Genomic DNA, 21,519 nt, shown 5'->3' with positions numbered 1-21,519 from the left:
GCCAGGCCATTGCTAGGCTATCTCTGGCTGCAGTCCTTTCAATCATTTTACTTTTGGCCACCTGAAGCATTACCTACATCGCCCTATTAGTGCATTTTAAGATAGATACGAATGTAGCTAACATAATAACACTGCTATATAATGTTCGGTTTGTTCTGCATCAACATTTCATAGGAAAAGTTCCCAGTTGCTGAACTTGCTCTGTCATTGAAGTGCTTGAAAGAGAAACCAGCAAATACCAGCAACACTATCAGCCTTTTATTATGGAAATGCCAATATAACATTACATGCAGTCAACTAATAGTATCGATGGCAGATTGAATGCAGTTGGAGAGACAGACAGGAAAGAACATAAATGTTTCCCCTGAGGAGTTCTGGTATGCTGAGCCTTTTGATATCGCTCGGCAACAGAAACAATAGGAGGTGAAAGAGTCGGGCCTCAGTGAAGAGCCCCCAAACATCCTATAGCACTCTCCCCCTGATTGTTTATCTTTACCAGGGTTGTTGTGACCGTTTCCAGGAAGTGACCTCAGGGTTTACAGGAAATGGGTTCACCCCTCAGTAAAACCCCTCAAGTTAACCATAATAGCCTAATCTATAAACTTGGCCTATGAAGAGTATAGGGATGCGTCCCAAATGGCACCCTATTCCCTATATAGTGCACTACTTTTGACCAGAGCATAGGGTGCCATTAGTGACGAAACCTGGGTGTCCTACCCTACCTCGCCAGAGCTAGAGGGGTGATAGTATTTTTCATGCCTGTATGAGTTTTAGTGGTGGTGTTCAATTTTCCAAACACTCTCTGGGTGGACTCTGATAAAAAATGATCTAGCTAGCAGTCACTCAGTGGAAATAAAATGTACTGCCTGAGCCTGCTCCACTGTTATTTCTGGAGCACTAATCAGTTTAGCACAACAATGTAGACTGTTTCCCCCCCTAGTCCCCGTCCTGTGCCTCTGTGTGCGTGTATGCGCGCACCTATGTTTGCGTGAGTCTGCACTCCCTCCAGACAGAGAGGACCATTGAATCTCTCATAACCTTTTGAAAGCCTAATATGCTGATAAGAACCCCATTGTATGGCCCTGTTGGCTGCTCCAGACCATCCATCAATCTATCCCTCCTAATGGTCTTAATCGTCAACACACAGTCTCCTGTCCGGCCCATGGTCCTGTGGTACACTACAGACAGACAGGCTGGCCCGGCTGGCCCAAGGAGCTCTGGGAACACAGGAAGTAGAAAGTGTGCGTGACATGGAATGTTGGGTCGGGGAGAAACGCCCAAGTCAAGGAGCCTGATACAGTAGAAAGATGGCGCATGCCCAATTCTGGTTTTATGGGACGAGCGGGGTACCAACATGTCCGGACCAGTATAAACTTAGACTTCCTACACTTCCAATAAGACAGCAATAGGTGGACCACTGTTCAAACATATTTGATATTGATATCAGATATTGACAACAAGGGGACATCCTTATTTCATCAGTAACTCTTCATCCTTAGGCCTAAATTTACTTTTTTTTCAAAGCTGGAGAAATGGGGACAAAATGGTCTAACATGGACATCTGAAGGGGTCATCCACTTCAGCTAATCAGGATCCTATTGGCTGTTTTATCAGATAATCTCCCCATCTAAACCTGTCAATCAGAACAGCCCTGTCTGGCCCTCATTGATTATCTTCCCTCTCTATACCCTCTGGGCTTTATTTTATCAAACCTAACGCAATGGTAAATCTAAGCGCTGACAGAAATGCTATAGGTTTTGTTGGTGTAACAGAAATATTTTAGCTATTTTCACAGCCGTTATTATGAGCGCAAAAGCTGGCGGTGGCGTGAAAGGGCTGGGTTTTGATGAATAAGCAAGTTGTAGTTGTGACGAGGGCTTGGCCACTAACTACCCAATCAATGCATATAGCCTACAATATAATAACAGGAGATGGCTAAAATAATGTACAGCATACATAGATAACATGACGATGTCCGCTCACTGTTTTGCTGCTGCCAAACTTGATCTTTTAAGATTTATTTCAAAGCGGTCTCACAAGCCAAGCCCTTTATCTGTTATGTCCGTCGTTAGAATGAGGAGACCAAGGCGCAGCGTTGTAAGCCTACATCTTACTTTATTTAGATGAACACCAAAAAAATAAACGAACGTAACGTTCTGCAGGCTACACAGTAACTGTACAAAAAACAAGATCCCACATACTCAGGTGGAAAACAGGCTGCCTAAGTAGGATCCCCAATCAGAGACAACGATAGACAGCTGCGTCTGATTGGGAACCATACCCGGCCAACAAAGAAATAGAACACATAGATTTGCCCACCCAAGTCACACCCTGACCTAACCAAAGGTCAGGGCGTGACATTATCGATAGTCTTGACTACTTTGCAAATGCATTGGGCTTGACAGAAAAACACTGCAATTGAGAGGAGGGGACGCTGTGCTTGATTTTCTTTATCAAATGAAACGAACATAGGTTATTTTAATGTTTCTAAATTTCTAAATAGGTTTACGGGCACATCTCTCTTGTTTGACATTGGATTGGCTGCGCTTCCGTTTCCATCCGATAACCAACCGTGTTACCACTAAAACCAAATTTCGGGTGGTCATAAATATCCCAACCAGCGCATACAGAAATGTGCACCTCAGATATTTGTCACCCCTCCCACCTCAGCGCAAGCAAGCTCTTATAAAAAACAAGTCAATTACCAATCCTGGTGCTAGGGTTTGACAATAGAAGAGCGCCAGCTTTAACAGGTCGAAATTGCAAACAAGCGTGCTTTTGACAATTGCGCTGGTTTAACGGCAGCTGAAAATTGAGCCCTCTTGTCTTTGTCCTTGAAATACGGCGATGTTATCTGCTACTGAAGGGATTAGTTTGGCGCGTGTGTGCGCGCACGTATCTGCTATTGAAGAGTTTAGCTCGGAGTAGAGGGGGTTTGATGTAATCTAATCTGATCTAGGGTCAATTCCTTCAGAACAACATGTGGTTATGGTTAATGTTCTACTGTGGAACGGATAGAACAGGCAGAACACCTCCTGTCTGATGACATGTGTTGATCAAGTCAATGAAGTACATTCTTCAGGTGGGATCACACATTCTGGTGAGGTGCTGACTAATGAAAGATGCATTCGGTCAGACAACTTCACTTAACTGTCATTGTATTGACGTGTACTGTATGTTAAAGAAGCACGCCCTTCTTTGAAAAACACACCTAGAATAATGACCGATGCAGAAACCAGCCTGGGCTCTGATGAGCATTTATAAATAGAGTGACAGAGGTGTGACTGGGTGAATAATAGCATGTCGTTAGTATTACCTGTCTGTGTGTTGTGTAGTAGTGACAAACGTCAGAGACACAAGGCATCATGAGAAATGGGCTGCTTGTTATCCCGACGGGAATTGTAAACACACAACCGTACGCACTCACACACACACACAGTGACAGATTGATAGACAAGCAGCTACTGGAGCTTCGATCAGTGACGGCATCATATCCCGTCCACATCAAGGACCCAAACCCAATCTAACACGACACACTCATTAAGCCTCTTAACAGAGAATGAACGTGATATACAGAGGCTGAGAGTGAAACAAAAGACAATAGAGCTTTAGGTCACTTAGTGACAGTATCCAGCAGTCTGATTCTGAATCATCAGTTCTGAATGTATTCATATCACAAGAAGAATGTTTCCTTTCCACCCAGTACGTGAGTGTGTCTCACGTGGAAGACAAATGCAGACATCCTGATGACTCAGAGGTGAGGACAGACATCCTAACAGAGGTGTCCTAGAGGGACCATAGACAGTTCAGACATACCAGCAGAGTACAACTCTCTACACAGATGGGTTGCCTCCCGCAAATGTACCAATGTTCTTGGCTTACACGTCTGTATGTAAACAACGTCAGTTTGGCGTAGAGGAAAAGGGATTGGGAGTTGGGATATCCAGCTTCCCTACACCACTGCGTAAACATCCCCCGCACATTTTAAGCCCCTCCTACCCAAACCTGTAATTTGTCGGGGGAGTTGTCTGTCTGGAGAGGACCGTCCCCATTACATTTTTTTTCGACGTTAGCAAGAGTGTCCGTCATTAATCCCAGACGTAGTCACTGCTGTTGCCTAGGTCTAGATTTTTGAGACTACTTCCCCACTGCTGACGTCTCGGAGAGAGAGACGGAGTCAGACAGAGAAAGAGAATCAGACAGAGAGACAGTCATACACACTATGGAAAACAATGTGGTTGCTTCAACGTACAATTGTAAGGCAAAAAGCTGCAATAGAGTTGTGAGTTTGCTCAACAAAAATGTTGTGTTAAAATTGTGTTGTGCAAACTCACAATCCTATTGCAGCTGGTTGCCCTATATTGAATCAACATACAGTACCAGTCAAAAGTTTGGACACACCTACTCATTCAAGGGTTTTTCTTTGTTTACTATTTTCTCCATTGTAGAATAATAGTGAAGACATCAAAACTAGGAAATAACACATATGGAATCATGTAGTAACCCAAAAAGTTTTAAACAAATCAAAATATGTTTTAGATTCTTCAAAGTAGCCACCCTTTGACTTGAAAGCTTTAAATACTCAGGTCATCTGATGCAGCACTCCATCACTCTCCTTCTTGGTCCGATAGCCATTGCACAGCCTGGAGGTGTGTTGGGTCATTGTACTGTTGAAAAACAAATGATAGTCCCGCTAAGCGCACACCTGATGGGATGGCGTATCGCTGCAGAATGCTGTGGTAGCCATGCTGGTTAAGTGTGCCTAGAATTCTAAATAAATCACTGGCAGTTTCACTAGCAAAGCACCCCCAAACCATGCTTCACGGTGGGAACCACACATGTGGAGATCATCTGTTCACCTACTCAGCATCTCACAAAGACACGGCAATTGGATCCAAAAATCTAAAATTTGGACTCATCAGACCAAAAGACAGATTTCCACCAGATGTCCACTAATGTCCCTCGTGTTTCTTGGCCAAAGCAAGTCTCTTCTTCTTATTGGTGTCCTTTTGTAGTGGTTTCTTTGCAGCAATTCGACCATGAAGGCCTGATTCACGTAGTCGGCTCTGAACAGTTGATGTTGAGATGTATCTGTTACTTGAACTCTGTGAAGCATTTATTCTGGCTGCAATTTCTGATGCTGGTAACTCTGATGAACTTATACTCTGCAGCAGAGGTAACTCTGGGTCTTCCTTTCCGGTGTCGGTCCTCATGAAAGCCAGTTTCTTCATAGTGCTTGATGGTTTTTGCTACTGCACTTGAAGAAACGTTCAAAGTTCTTGAAATTTTCAGCATTGACTGACCTTCATGTCTTAAAGTAATGATGGACTGTCGTTTCTCTTTGCTTATTTGAGCTGTTCTTGCCATAATATGGACTTGGTCTTTTACCAAATAGGGCTATCTTCTGTATACCACCCCTACCTTGTCACAACACAACTGATTGGCTCAAATGCATTAAGAAGGAAAGAAATTCAACAAATGAACTCTTAACAAGGCACACTTGTTAATTGAAATGCATTCCAGGTGACTACCTCATGAAGCTGGTTGAGAGAATGCCAAGAGTTTGCGAAGCTGTCATCAAGGCAAAGGGTGGCTACTTTGAAGAATCTCAAATATTAAATATATTTTGATTTGTTTAACACTTTTTTGGTTACTACATGATTCCATATGTAATATTTCATAGTTTCAATGTTTTTTTTATTTATTTATTTAACCTTTATTTAACCAGGTAGGCAAATTGAGAACACGTTCTCATTTACAATTGCGGACCTGGCCAAGATAAAGCAAAGCAGTTCGACACATACAACAACACATAGTTACACATGGAGTAAAACAAACATATAGTCAATAATACAGTGAAAAAAAAAATAAGTCTATATACAATGTGAGCAAGTGAGGTGAGATAAGGGAGGTGAAGGCAAACAAATATATGTATAAATAAATAAAATAAATAAAAATATAAAAGGCCATGGAGGTGAAGTGAATACAAACAGCAAGTAAAATAAAACTAAAAAAAAAACCTGGAATGGTTGGTTTGCAGCGGAAGAAAGTGCAAAGTAGAGACAGAAAATAATGGGGTGCAAAGGAGCAAAATAAAGTAATAAAATAAATACAGTAGGTAAAGAGGTAGTTGTTTGGGCTAAATTGTAGATGGGTTATGTACAGGTGCAGTAATCTATGAGCTGCTCTGACAGCTGGTGCTTAAAGCTAGTGAGGGAGATAGGTGTTTCCAATTTCAGAGATTTTTGTAGTTCGTTCAGTCATTGGCAGCAGAGAACTGGAAGGAGAGGCGTCCAAAGGAAGAATTGGTTTTGGGGTGACTAGAGAGATATACCTGCTGGAGCGCGTGCTACAGATAGTGCTGCTATGGTGACCAGCGAGCAGAGATAAGGGGGGACTTTACCTAGCAGGGTCTTGTAGATGACCTGGAACCAGTGGGTTTGGCGACGAGTATGAAGCGAGGCCAGCCAACGAGAGTGTACAGGTCGCAGTGGTGGGTAGTATATGGGGCTTTGGTGACAAAACGGATGGACTGTGATAGACTGCATCCAATTTATTGAGTAGGGTTTTGGAGGCTATTTTGTAAATGACATCACCGAAGTCGAGGATTGGTAGGATGGTCAGTTTTACAAGGGTATGTTTGGCAGCATGAGTAAAGGATGCTTTGTTGCGGAATAGGAAGCCAATTCTAGATTTGACTTTGGATTGGAGATGTTTGATGTGAGTCTGGAATGTATTCATTATTATTCTACAGTGTAGAAAATAGTACAAATAAAGAAAAACCCTTGAATGAGTAGGTGTGTCCAAACTTTTGACTGGTACTGTACATATATATTTTTTTACAGTGCAGAGAGACATAGGCAGAAGGTCAGACACTTCCCCACTCAGACAGCCTCTCACCAAGTCATGGAGCTGAGGTCATCATCCCAACATGGGGGCTTGTTAATAATTTACCTCCGGCAAGTCAACAGACAGCAGCCAAAACAGATAACAATGCCAGGAAAAGTAGGGAAAAAAGTGTATCAGGAAGAGTACGTTGTATGACATTTCATCATTGGTATTAATCCATTATCTTTGAATGTGTGTGTGTGTGCTCTGTTCCTTCTGAAACTCATTCCTATTTGAATTCTCTCTCTCTCTCTCTCGCTCTCTCTGTGTGTCTGGCCATCCAACATCCAACCTGCTCTGCTATCAAGTGCGAGGGCTATCTATCTGTCTACCTTAGTGGGTCATTCTGGAGTAAATCGTGAATTCCTATGACTCTACTCAGCCTTTTTGTTAGAGAGCGTGATCAGAAATCGATGAAAGAAAAGGTCTATTGAATGCTATAGTGTAGATTGTGGTTTGTTTTATTGGATTGTTCTTATTCTTTTTCCAGGCAGAGATGTCTAACCTATTGTCTCCTCTTTGTTTCCTCCAGCGGGCTAGGCTACATCCTGGGCTCCAGTGCAAAGGAGGCTGCAGGAGACTGGCACTGGGCATTGAGGGTAAGACCACCATCATCACCTCATCCTTGCATACTGACCACACCGCTCGCGTTGCAAAATAAATGTACACATACATGTTATTCAATCATTGCACCGCTCACGTGCGTCAACGAGCGTCTGCGTATACAGGCGCTAAAATAGAACTTGGTTCTATTTGTGATGCTTGACGTGCTGCAAGTCCCGCCTCGCCCATCTCCTCATTGGTTTTTAGGAGCATATACCCACGTGGGTGATTGAAAGATGAACTGAGGTCCACACTCCAGTCCAGTTGGTAGTGGTAATGCACCTTAAAGTTGGTTGCCAACCGCCATATAAAGTCCGAAGAAGAAGAAGAAGCCTGAAGGAGAAGAGATTACTAGAAACAAACTCAGTTTACCCTTTTATCTATGGATTGATTGTCAGAGTAGAGGACCTTGTGCATTTCAGGTAAAATAACAACCCAATGTTTATATCCCAGGACAAATTAGCTTGTAACAGCAAGCTAGCTAGCTGAATTGCCATACATGTTTAGTGCTTTTCGACCTGTCCCCAAATGAATATAGTTGGTTCAGAGTTCGTTTTGATATTTCAACCTGCGTGTCCTGATTGCGTCTGGTGTGGAGGGACAAAATCAACATGCGCGCGATGGCACACGCGGACGCAAGTTCTCCCCCGCCACACACTAGATGGGGGTTTGCAGTATGGGGCAGGGTAAGAGCATCATCATCATGACATTATCCCTCATCATCCTCCTTATTGTCGTCATCATCATCATCGTCATGTCCTCTCCTGATGCACACACTTCTGCAGGGAGCCTATAGTATAGGGCAGGGGTGAGGGGGTTTACTAGTGACATCAGAGAAGGGGGGCTTAAGGAAATGCACATACACTCGTGCACATACTGTATACACACCCACTCACTCACACAAACACATCATGCCTCTGTTTATCTGCCTTGGCCACCTTGGTTACTCCTGATAAGGCATCGCTTGACTTAATGAAACCCTGAATGGATGAGTGAAAGATGACGACCAACGCTGACACTAGAAAATGAGAGGGTTGATTTTTATGGTAGTTCAAGGTTATTGTGTCCCAAATGGCAACCTCGTCCCTATTTAGTGCACTACTTTTGACCAGGTTCCATATGGTTTTGGTCAAAAGTAGTGCACTTAATGGGGAAAAAGGTGCCATTCGGGACAAAACCCCAAAGCTTATAGAAGCTCCTGACCCTGATCTCAGTGGCTGAAAACACGTTAATGTTCCATTACCCTCTGGGTCCCAGGGGTCCTTCCTACCAGTGACATATGAAATCCCACTCTAATGACATAACAGGGTCTCTCTAACCTGGCCACAGTCTCTTTCTTAGTGGGTTCTTTGTAGGGAGGAGGTGCATTGGGGGAGGTTTGGCCTGCCACAAAGAGACACTTGTTTCAGGTATTTGGCCCACCGAATACCCTATGGAACTCCAATAATAGCAAACTGTATACTGTTAAATCAAAAGCTCATTTTAGCAACATGAGGTAATTCATCMGACTAAATTAGTTGGATTTAACTGGAATTATGTACCTTAATGAGCCATGTCATAAAGAGGAAATGATTTTTCCCGCTTGGCATACATATGCATATTATGTATTTAACCAGGGAAGATCTCTTGTCATGGCGCTTCTTTATTGCTACTTCACCACCATTGAAACACTAGGGGCCTCTGTTAAGGTGGCGCTAGTGTCAAACACATGTCCCTTAGCAATTTCGACTTGTAAGAGCCAGCGCTCTGCTTTTCTCCTGTCTTATATCAGCTCGCTTGTGCTGAGGGAGGTGTGGAAGTATTCGAGGTGTGTCCTTAAAACGTGTGCCAATGTGCCAATTTCAAGCAGTGCTACTGGTGATATTTAAGACTCGCCAAATGCTGGTTTTCGCGGTAACGCAATTGGTTATGGTATACGTTTTGCCAGCTGAGGCGCAGTAGCCTAATCAGTAGCCTACAACCAATGTTTTATCGTTTTTATCTCAATATCAAATCATCTCTGGGTAACAATTAAGTACCTTACTGTGATCGTTTTCAATTGTGATGATCAAAAATAGCTTCTTAGCAAAGAGCAATTTCTCAAGCAAGAATTTTAGTAGGACTGTCTGGGCGTGGTCTGAGTGAAAATGGGAAAACGCAAAAATTGCTGTTATTGGCAGAGAGGTTTGGAACTCTCTTTCTTATTGGTCTATTAAGTATTTTACCGCATGGGTATGTCAACATGGAAGGCCAAAACTCCCTCCCACCAAAACAGGCAGAAATTTCAGGCGGTCTTTTCAAACAGCTCTTACACTAAAAGGGTATTATCATCGTTCACAATTTCACATTATTATTCTAACCTTACAGTGTGGAAAAGTATATAAAACACAGGACAATCTATAACATAAATATCATGAGCAGCAAAGCAGTCAACAGACATTCCCATTTTTATATATATATATTGGATGTTATTTTTGGCCACACAGCGTCTATGAAAAGTTTGGACTCATTAGGCCTATGTGCGATGCCCATTGAATGAAAGGTGTCAGTGACCTGTAGGAAGTCTGTTTAGGAACATCAAGTTATTACAATAGCCTGCTTATTATTTTTCCTTTATCATAAAAAAACAAAATGCATCTTCAACTTTCATCTGTTGGACCGAACTGTCAAATCACAGGAATTCCGCATTGCTGTCCTTGGTGCTGAATCCGCTTGTAGCCTAAGCTATTTGCCTGTTCGTTTGTTTACCTTTCACGTGATAAAGGCACTAACCAGGCCATATCAAGGTGATGGTAGGATAATCTTATTATAACGTTTGTGCAATGTCCAATTGGCAAGGACTCGAACATGCAGTTCGTTTTTCGAAATGCGAATGCAATGTGTGTAGATGAATATTGTTGTTGAAGCCAATAAAAAAAGACCTAAATTGGCTACATGTTTGTTATAGCTAGGCATATTGTAGGGTTAGTGTATACTAATAAACTATCTTCAATGTATAGAACAAACAACCATGCCTCATGCTGAAGAGCCCTTAGGCCTACGTGTGCACACATTGCCTTATGCTCATGAAACGAGAAATGCAATTTATGATACTGTGGTTGTGACCCAATCCTATTTAGAAATGTTCTTGTTTGTTTAAAAAAACAGATTGATCGTTTTTTGTTGGATCTTTACCCAGTTACTGTGAACAGTTTGGATGTGCGTAAAACCTTACATAGTCTAAGTTGCCTTGTCTGTATTATATTCCCACGGGGAGCAATTATAGTGCCTGTAACTATATTTAGACATATATTTATCCTATTTAAAACAAGTTGTTGTTTAGTTTTTACTAGAATTTAATTCAAATGATACACTTACATCTTTTTAGGCCTCATCAATAGCCTAATGAATTTAATCTTGCTATGTTTGGCGTGTCCATGTCCAGACTGCAATTTACAGTAGGCCTAGCCCGTATATCAGTGTGAATGCTACAGCCTACAGTGCCATTCAGTAAGTATTCAGACCCCTTGACTTTTTCCACATTTTGTTACGTTACAGCCTTATTCTAAAATTGATTAAAATCATTTTATTCCTCATCAATCTACACACAATACCCCATATGACAAAGCAAAAATAGGTTTTTAGAAATGTTTGTAAATTTATTCAATAAAAAACTGAAATATCACATTTATATAAGTATTCAAACCCTTTACACAGTACTTTGTTGAAACACCTTTGGCAGCGATTACAGCCTCGTCTTCTTGAGTATGACGCTACAAACTTGGCACACCTGTATTTGGGGAGTTTCTCCCGTTCTTCTCTACAGATCCTCTCAAGGTCTATCAGGTTGGATGGGGAGCGTTGTTGCACAGCTATTTTCAGGTCTCTCCAGAGATGTTCTATCGGGTTCAAGTCCGGGCTCTGGCTGGGCCACTCAAGGACATTCAGAGACTTGTCGCAAAGCCACTTCTGTGTTGTCTTGGCTGTGTCCTTAAGTCCGTTGTCCTGTTGGAAGGTGAACCTTCGCCCCAGTCTGAGGTACTGAGAGCTCTAGAGCAGGTTTTCATCATTCATCTCTGTACTTTGCTCCGTTCATCTTTCCCTCGATCCTGACTAGTCTCCCAGTCCCTGTCGCTGAAACAGCATGATGCTGCCACCACCATGCTTCACCATAGGGATGGTGCCAGGTTTCCACCAGACGTGACACTTGGCATTCAGGCCAGATAGTTCAATCTTGGTTTCATCAGACCAGTGAATCTTGTTTCTCATGGTCTGAGTGTCCTTTAGGTGCCTTTTGGCAAACTCCAAGCGGGCTGTCATGTGCCTTTTACTGAGGAGTGGCTTCTGTCCCGCCACTCTACCATAAAGACCTGATTGGTGGAGTGATGCAGAGATGGTTGTCCTTCTGGAAAGTTCTCCCATCTCCACAGAGGAACGCTGGAGCTCTGTCAGAGTGACCATCGGGTTCTTGGTCCCCTCCCTGACCAAGGCCCTTTTCCCTCGATTGCTCAGTTTGGCCGGGCAGCTAGCTCTAGGAGGAGTCTCGGTGGTTCCAAACTTCTTCCATTTAAGAATGATAAAAGCCACTGTGTTCTTGGGGGACCGTCAATTCTGCAGACATTTTTTTGTACCCTTCCCCAGATCTGTGCCTCGACACAATCCTGTCTCGGAGCTCTACGGACAATTCCTTTGACCTCATGTCTTGGTTTTTGCTCTGACATGTACTGACATGGACCTTATATAGACAGGTGTGTGCCTGGTTGTCCAATCAATTGAATTTACCACAGGTGGACTCCAATCAAGTTGTAGAAACATCTCAAGGATGATCAATGGAAACAGCATTCACCTGAGCTCAATTTCGAGTCTCATAGCAAAAGGTATGAATACATATGTTTTTTATATTTCATACATTTGCGAACATTTCTAAAAACCTGTTTTCGCTTTGTCATTATGGGGTATCGTTTGTAGATTGATGAGGGAAAAAAATCAATTTATCCATTTTAGAATAAGGCTGTAACGTAACAAAATGTGGGAAAAGTCAAGGGGTCTGAATACTTTCTGAATGCACTGCACTGTGTGTTTAACAATGTATTTCCATATTGAAGCAATGCAATTAGATCAATGTGGACTGAAAACATATCATATTTAGCTAATATGGGGCAGGCTATTTAGCGAACTAGACTATAATCTGTAGCTGGAGGACCCCTGCTCTCTCCAGGAGTGTTAACTATAAAACAAGTTTGTCTAGTACTGTCTTTTGCTAGCTAGGGCCATCTACTTTCTTGACTTTTCCTACTAGCACTGACTTTGCCGATAACTTCTTGATTGAGGGAGAATAGACTTACTTGCGGTATGTGGTTGTCTCACCTAGCTGTCTTAAGATTCATTCACTAACTATCTCGCGATGGATAAGAGCATCTGCTAAATTACTAAAATGTCAAATGTAAAAATGCTATAATAGGCTAACATTCGAATTGGAGTTGATGACAATGCAGTACATAAAAGACTGTGAATACACAACTTGAAGCAACCACATATTTAGCCATGGAGCACGTGCTGATTGGCCAGTGAGGGGCCTCGACACACCCACAACTTGTTTATTCATCAACACCCAGCCCTTTCGTGCCACCGCCAGCTACTGCGCCCATAATTCTGTTTCTGAATAGCTACAATATTTCTGACACACCCCCAAACCCTATAATACTACCGCCAGCGCTAAGGTTTACTATTGTGTTAGGTTCGTTCGAGCCCTAGAACTCCTATTCCCATAATTGGATTGCATAGTTCAATTGAAACACTTTAGGACTCTTACCATAACATTTTAACAGTCAGATAGCACAGTTAACAGATCCTACAACAGCCCATACCAGTAGTCCTGGAGGAGGCCTCTGCCATGAGTCTGACCAGTTAAAGTCCTTACGTGACAGCTCCTCCTCACATTAACATTTATAGGTCGCCTGACATTGAAAACAATCACCAAGGACCGAATGTTACGTGGAAAAATTTAAGGAGGGCATTTACCATCCCTTCCAGAACACCAACATATAAAATATTGTTTGACATGACAGCTCTATTGCCTTGGGTAAACGGGAAATCCATTTGTCCCGTTGCTTTGAGGGAGTAGGAACATGTCTGGAAAACTAAGTGTCGTGGGGATGGAGGGACATGAGGATTGTTCCAGTCGAAGTTGTCACGCTGACCCTCCAATAAAGAGAGAGAGAGAGAGAGAGAGAAAAAAAATGATTAATCACCTCCAGTCGTCCATTGCTCGGACAGAGAAAAACAACAAACACATGAAAAGCCTTTCTTACCAGAAGCCATATCCTGCTTTGAGGAAAAAACACTTTGCACCGCTTTCCGCTTGTTTTCCACTCCCCGGAGCTGCTCAGGACTGGCTGCCTTCCTGGAGGTGTGGAGGGAGGGATGGATGGAGGGGGACATAGAGAAGGTAGAGAACTAGCAGGGAGGGAGAGATAGATAGCGGCGTTGCTCAATAGTTAACCCACGTACCTTCACATACTGGGCAGGAAAGGGGTGTATAGTTAAGGTATGTACAGTACTATAGTGAGAGAGAGTTTCTGAATAGTTACCGTCTAACCCTCAAGATGGATGGATAGAGAGGATTTAGGAGTAGTGGCGGAGACAGCTAACCCTCATACACTGGGCCTAACCCTCCCAACCCTCACACTCTTGGCAGGAAAAATGGATGAAAGGAGGGAGGAAGATAGTTGCTAGACAGCTAACCCTCCCACACTCGGCAGGAAAGACCTACTAGGACCTGCAACCTGACCCTTGACCTCTTGATTACAGCGAGGTATTCCACTGGCATAGCGTCAGGGTCGGAGGCCATAGTGACTTACAAGGCCCCGCTTTCATCTCAATCAATTATCATATGATAACAAGACAAGAATGTGCACGTGGACTTGTGAAAAACAACCTGTTATTTGAGATTCTGGCTGTCTGTGGTTTTGTACTTTACTGCTTCATGCTATCCGCTGAGGCGCTACAGGACTGGCTGTGGCACTGAGGATGTATCATAGCATTAGATGGAACACTCTCATGTGACAGAGCAGAGGAAACAGTCTTTATTACTGATAACACCTCAGTAGGCAGTGATACAGTCCTCTATACTGAATTATGCGGTAAGGCTGCTGCAGATTGTTATATATTTGGAGAACATGAAAAAATCCTACGAAAACATGCTCATGCACTCGTGCTCGGGCATGCACACAGGCAGGCGCACAAACACACACACACACACAGACATGCACAAACATACACACACACATACTGCATCGGCCGGCTGGTTCCGAATACAGATGTGCCTCTACAACAAGCCGTAAAAAAAAATTGGCGGTGGATTTAATCTGGCAGACAGAATTGGTTTTTCTTCCATGAATACTGCGTGTATTCTCACCTCTTTCATGTGGGCAACCCAGCCTAATGACAAACAACTCCCACAAACACACTCTCTCTCTTTCTCTCTCTCTCTCTCTCTCTGTCTGTGTGTGTGTTTGCTCACTGCAGTGAGCCTTATAAAAGATGATGGAGATAATAGAGGCTTGCCAGAGAGACTAGTAGCTGCAACGGCACATATCACACAAAGAACTGAGCTCTGAGTGGAAAAAGACTCCCTCCCCTAAACACACACAGAACACTATCAGACCTAGAGGGCTTGTACAGGACACCAAGCATATCGCAAGACACAATAGGACCGCTCTGCAGTCACTCACATGCACTTATAAAAGCGCTTGTTATTTTGACATTGCAAAGTAGGTACCAGACATCCCTCCCACATTTCCTTACAGCGCTATCCTGTATCTGTGCCTTTTATATGTGTCTGGTATTCTTACAGGCACAGTAACTTCCTCATAAGCCACTGTGTTGTGTGTCTGTAGGCTTCAGTATGGGATGCCTGTCCTCATATGCCACTGTGCCACTGTGTTGTGTCTATAGGTATCTCCAGTGCTGGGGATGACAGCAGGGACCCTGATCCTGTTCTTCGTGCCTGAGCCAAAGAGAGGCCATGCTGACCAGCTAGGAGGGCGCATCAAACATCGCACCTCCTGGCTCTGTGACATGAAGGCCCTGGCCAAGAAGTAAAACCTCAGTTAACCTCCATTCATCTGCTGTACCTTTACTTATCTCTCTGTGTGTGTGTGTGTGTGTGTGTGTGTGTGTGTGTGTGGTGCTGTGTGTGTGTGGTGTGTGTGTGTGTGTGTGTGTGTGTGTGTGTGTGTGTGTGTGTGTGTGTTGTGTTGTGTGTGTGTGTGTGTGTGTGTGTGTGTGTGTGTGTGTGTGTTGTGTGTGTGTGTGTGTGTGTGTGAGAGAAATACTGCTAGATCAGATAAAAAAAATATTTGTTTAGGCTTTCCTTTTGTCCTTCAGCATCTGAGATTGCATACTGCAGGTAAATAAATAACTATCTAAAATGGTGTTGTTTGTGTTCCTCCCTTCTAGCCGTAGCTATGTCTTCTCCTCTCTGGCGTCTGCTGCCGTGTCGTTTGCCACGGGGGCATTTGGCATGTGGATCCCTCTCTACCTGTTCAGGGCTCAGGTGGTACAGAAGACTGCAGAGGCCTGCACTAAAGACATCTGCAGCAGCAAGGACAGGTCAGAGTTTACTCTTGAGTTCTCCGTTTTATTCACCTGATCTGATTCATTTATAGCCTCTTGCTGTCCAATAACAATTTGTTACAGTGATCTGAAATGTATTTGCTTCTCTCCCACCTCTCCCCCTGGTCTCTGTGCAGTCTGATCTTTGGTGCGATCACGTGTGTTACGGGGCTGTTGGGGGTGGTGATCGGGGCGGCCACCACCCGCCTGTGTCGTCAGAAGACGGAGCGGGCGGACCCCCTGGTGTGTGCCGTCAGCATGCTGGGCTCAGCCATCTTCGTCTGCCTCATCTTCGTTGTGGCCAAGAAGAGCATCATAGGAGCTTATGTGAGTGGTCTAGTTACAAATCTGTCTTTACTCACAAACATGTATCACGCCATTACTGTCTTCGCTTCAAATATGCATCATACCATTACTGCCTGGACCTGTATTCATAAAGCGTTTCAGAGTAGGAGTTCTGATCTACGGAGTTTTTTCTAGCCACTGTGCTTCTACACTTACTGTTTGGGGTTTTAGGCTGGTTTTCTGTATAAGCACTTTGTGACATCTACTGATGTTAAAAAAAGACCTTACTTAATACATTCGACTTGATCAGTTTCACCTTTTCCGATGATCATGAATACGGTTATATGGACAGGGGAGACCTGAGGGTTATACTACAAAGCAGGATCGACCAGCTAACTTGCCGAAATATTCTGGGGGAAAACGTCTTATATTGTAGAAAGGTAAGCTTGAAATGGGCATGGTCTAATTGATTGAACAACCAAAAACACATCTTCTAAGTTTAGCTTTCTTAATAAACCAGGAAAATCAATAGTTATTGCTGGTTGTCGATCAAAGTTAGCTGGCTATCTCATTGATCCTGCTTTGTAGTATACCCCTCTGAGCCCAGATCAGCACTCCTACTCCGAGACTCTTTGTGAATACACGGCCAGACATTCCAGTGGCACACAGGGTCACATTCTCTGTCTGGAAGACTGTGCAAACCAACCTGTTTATGGGAATAGGGATATTTTCCATGTCCGTCATTATTATTGCTCAGGTTGTTGAAAGTCAGTTCCTACTCTTTTGTCTCCGATAAGAGCGAAAAATGTGTTCTCCGTGAGTCACACACAAAAAAAAATGCCACAGTGCATTGTTCCTGTCCGGAGCGGCGATTGTTAAAAGCTGCACTCTTTCCTGCTTTACATGGCAATTAAACACGCAAACACCCTGTGCATTCCCACCGCGGCACCGCGGGCCCCTGGCCTGTGGGTCCGTTTCCTTTTGACCTGAGAGACACAGTATAAACCCCTGGCCTTGACAAAGATGGCTAGCCTAGTCCCAGATCTGTGTGTACTGTCTTGCCGACCCCCTATGGCCAGTGTTACGCATATGAGTTGGCAAGACAGCGCAAACTGATCTGGGACTAGACTAAGAGATGGCTTCTTTCTGAGGACAGCCATCCCAGAGTAACCTAGACTAGTCATTATTTACAGACCAGTGTGCCTCTTTGCCTGGCTAGGTGCCTCCTGCCCATTTACAAGGGCCCTGTGTGGGTTCATATGAAGTCAACAATCCCAACAGGAGTTCACTTTTACAGGTCAGGAGCAGGTCTGCCCTACATTTTTATGTGTCAGGCCTCCATAGAGAGGTAGCATATTTCAGGGAGATATGAGGACACCTTGGCAGCAGGGCAGCCAGACAAACAGCAGTAGAGAGGTATGATACAGGCTTGGAGTTCAGGGCAGTATTCATGGCTGATATATCCAGACAACTGTACATATTAAATATCCTCTTGTTTAATGCTGGCTGTTACTGTGACAACTCAAGTTACATTGCTAAGCACTGACAGATGTGGTGTTGAAGATAGTGACACCCCAGTGGTGTGAGGCAGGGCACAGCAGCCATGTCTGTCTCTCTGTCTGTTTGGGGTGTGATTTGGAGTCTAGATCCAGACAACTGTTGCCTCACAGGCAGGCTGGCCGGCTGATCTGAGGAGAGTTCGTTTGAGGTTCTGTTTCTGTTTCCCAGGAGGCTGTGTGTCAGTCACGGTGTCTGAATGGCAGTTTAACAGTCTGCACTACTTCCAGACCCAGAGTGTCAATCTAGACCCGTGTGTGTGTGTGTGTGTGTGTGTGTGTGTGTGTGTGTGTGTGTGTGTGTGTGGTGGTGTGTGTGTGTGTGTGTGTGTGTGTGTGTCAGTTGGACATAGATCCTCCAGTCCTCCATTGCCCACCGCGATACATTGGATTCTATCGCAACCAAATCTCTCTGGATCCATTACTAGAAAGCGTTTGTGTCGCCACACAGCCTTGCCAGCTGCTCAGGGCTTGCTTTGATTACAGATGTCAGGAGACTATGTACACATTCTCCTGAATGTCAAGTCCCTCTATGTTATTCAATATCTGTATTTTAAGTTAGCGTTACAAAGTGAGAGCCAGGGATATGGACTCGATGGTTGTTAATTTGTGAGAGCCCTTGTTGAGTTGATCTGTTGTTGTGAGACCAGAAGAGTGAGAACATTTTGTCCACTTGAGGAATATACACTAGCCTCGCTGACAGACATTTACAGAGACTGGCTGCGTCCCAAGTAGACTCCTACATTCCTAGAAGAAAATAAGTATTATCTAGAACCTAAACGGTTCTTCGGCTGTCCCCATAGGAGAACCCTTTGCAGAACCCTTTTTGGTTCCAGGTAGAACCCTTTTTGGTTCCAGATAGAGCCCTTTTCGGTTCCATGTAGAACCCTCTGTGGAAAGGGTTCTACATGGAACCGAAAAGGGCTCTCCTATGGGGACAGGCGGGGAATCCTTTTGGAACCCTTTTTTGTAAGAGTGTACTCACTAAATACGGCACTACTTTTGACCAGGGCCCATAAGGCTCTGGCCAAAAGTAGTGCACTATAAAGTGAATAGGGTGCCATTCGTGATGCAACCACTTTCTCCATACCGTTCTGCACTGGTTCCCTGCTCAGAGGTCGAACACCTAGGCTCGCATCCCAAATGGCACACTATTCCCAATATAGTGAATAGGGTGCAATTGTATACTTAACCCCAGTTCAATGGCAGAGAATGAAGCAGTCCATTCCTGTATAATGTGAGCAGAGCGTAATAGCATGTTTTCAGACAGACCACAGCAACTGGAGCATTTTAATTCCCTGTGTTTTTCCGATATCTGCAAGCGAAGAGACACCTTTCGACTTTCGCTTTTTCCCACTCTCGTTGGCTGTGGCCTAGTCCGTGCAGTGTGAAACTCAGATCAGACAGTCCTAATGGTTGGTATTTAATATCCCTCTTTCTTTCTTTCTTTCTCTCTCTCTTTTTCAGGTCTGTATCTTCATAGGGGAAACGCTGCTCTTTCTGAACTGGGCCATCACGGCGGACATTTTAATGGTACGTACTGAGAAAAAAACGACACTTATCCTCTGTTGCCTACCACTGGAATCTTCTAATACTACACTACTGTAATAAATGGTGGTTATCTCTTCTGGTGCCATCTGAGTTTCTTATTTTGAGTTATGAAATGCGTGACTGTAACAGGGACGGGGGAGCTTGTATATATCGGATGGGGCTCCGTCGTCATAATTATGCCCTTGACCATGCATGATGCGTACACCACTCGTGGAAAGACAAAATGCATGGGAGAGCTCTTTTTCGGACAGGCCAAATACTACTTAATTGAGCTTGCCTGGTGCAATGGAGCCAATACAATCGTCGCAGAACGTCAAATCCACCCATTTGGAACTCCAGGCAGGCTAAATGTTAACACCACACTTATCCGAAAAGGTATCAAATAGCATTTGAACCCAAGTCCCAAGGCAACGATCGAGGAGGGTAGCTTCGAACTTGTTTGCACGTGTGAGCCAAATGAAATGGGACTTCCTGTGAAGTGAAAGGACCAGCCAGACTCATGAATCTGCCAGTTAGAATAGACACACTGGTGAGTTAGCTTGCAGAGGGGAGATGAGAGGAGAGGAGAGTCAGCTGCAGAGCAGAGGCCCATACAGCACTTACTGGACTACTGTGTTAGACACACACGCACACACACACACAGTTCTAATCTAACTGGAGATGACAAGCCTGGAGGTCTTTGGCAGTGAGGTGGACTGAACTTGCATAATTGAGGTCTCCTGAAGTTGTTGTTGTTTTACTATGGATGGACGTATGGATAGCAGTGGAGGCTGTTGAGGGGGGGACGGCTCATAATAATGTCTGGAAACCATGTGTTTGATGTATTTGAGACCATTCCACCTGTACCGCTCCAGACCTTACCACAAGCCCGTCCTCCCCAATTAATGTGCCTACCAACCTCCTGTGATGGATAGATCCGTCCTTCTACATCCCTAGTCACCACTTCTGCCCTCGTTTCAACTCGCTCTCCATCTCTCTCTGTCACGTGATGATGTGTTATATCGTATGTGATTGAATTTGGACCTTGACGATATATATATTTTTTCCTACGTGACAGTGAAGCTAAATAAATGTCTGCTCGAGAAGCCAGTCAAGTCTCATCTGATCTTATCTCTCTGCAGTATGTTGTCATCCCCACTCGGAGGGCCACAGCGGTTGCCTTCCAGGGCTTCACTTCCCATCTCCTGGGGGATGCTGGAAGCCCATACCTCATAGGCCTGGTAAACTACCTCTACTCTACCTCTCTTTTGTGTGTGTGTGTGTGTGTGTGTGTGTGTGTGTGTGTGTGTGTGTGTGTGTGTGTGTGTGTGTGTGTGTGTGTGTGTGTGTGTGTGTGTGTGTGTGTGTGGTGTGTGTGTGTGTGTGTGTGTTGTGTGTGTGTGTGTGTACTTGTGTGTATGCATGCTTTTGCGTGTGTGTACATTTATATGCAAGTACTGTGTGTGAGAGTTACTTGGTCCTGTAGGGTGAATGAATAGGTCGTTACATACAATACTGCATATGTACACATTCACTCTATTCACTCATCACTTGATGCTTTTTAGTAGCCTTTGTCTAACTATGCCATTGCAAGGTTAAACGAGGTTGGTACCACAACAGCTTTTAACAAACCTCCCGTTGGGACGAGTAGTGAACAGAGGTGTGACTTCACTTTGCCAGTCGTTCGCTAATTTCTGCCAACCCACTTCCCAGTAAGCCCAGTTCCCACGGGGACACCATTATGACTAGCAGTCCGAACCAGAGAACATGGCTCTTACTGGCACTCACATTCTCAAGGACACACACTGCTCTCTTAAGTGTTCCCTCTGGTCTCCTAAATGCCCAGCCTTACACTGCATCCTTGCATAGACAATAGCTTCGGCCCCGCTCCTATACCATCCTATCAGTGGCCATGATGACACTAGTTCCGGGCGTGTTTTCTGAACGTTTCACCAAGATGAAAGAGATATGCCAAGCGTCCATGACATTACTATACCGTTCCAGGTCCATTACAGAAGGGGGGGGGGAAACACATTTCACCTCTAGCTGCCTACTGGCATTCCAGTCATTCCGGAGAGAAAGC

General features: G+C 44.1%; 1 protein-coding gene across 1 annotated transcript in view; it reads left to right on the top strand.

The window, feature by feature from the left end:
• Positions 1-21,519, top strand: part of LOC111950332 (SPNS lysolipid transporter 2, sphingosine-1-phosphate) — a gene marked incomplete at its 5' end in the record, with an annotated part of 47,763 nt that overhangs the window by 1,210 nt on the left and 25,034 nt on the right. The window contains 6 exons of the mRNA XM_023967828.2: positions 7,421-7,487; positions 15,406-15,548; positions 15,910-16,062; positions 16,203-16,392; positions 19,374-19,439; positions 20,579-20,677. Of these exons, the coding sequence (XP_023823596.2) occupies positions 7,421-7,487; positions 15,406-15,548; positions 15,910-16,062; positions 16,203-16,392; positions 19,374-19,439; positions 20,579-20,677 (718 nt within the window). The remainder of the gene's footprint in view (positions 1-7,420; positions 7,488-15,405; positions 15,549-15,909; positions 16,063-16,202; positions 16,393-19,373; positions 19,440-20,578; positions 20,678-21,519) is intronic.

The sequence above is a fragment of the Salvelinus sp. IW2-2015 genome, linkage group LG23 (assembly GCF_002910315.2).
Source record: "Salvelinus sp. IW2-2015 linkage group LG23, ASM291031v2, whole genome shotgun sequence".
In the NCBI taxonomy this organism is placed as follows: Eukaryota; Metazoa; Chordata; class Actinopteri; order Salmoniformes; family Salmonidae; genus Salvelinus; species Salvelinus sp. IW2-2015.
Note: the sequence above shows the minus strand (reverse complement) of the source record. Positions and strands in the feature narration are given on the sequence as shown.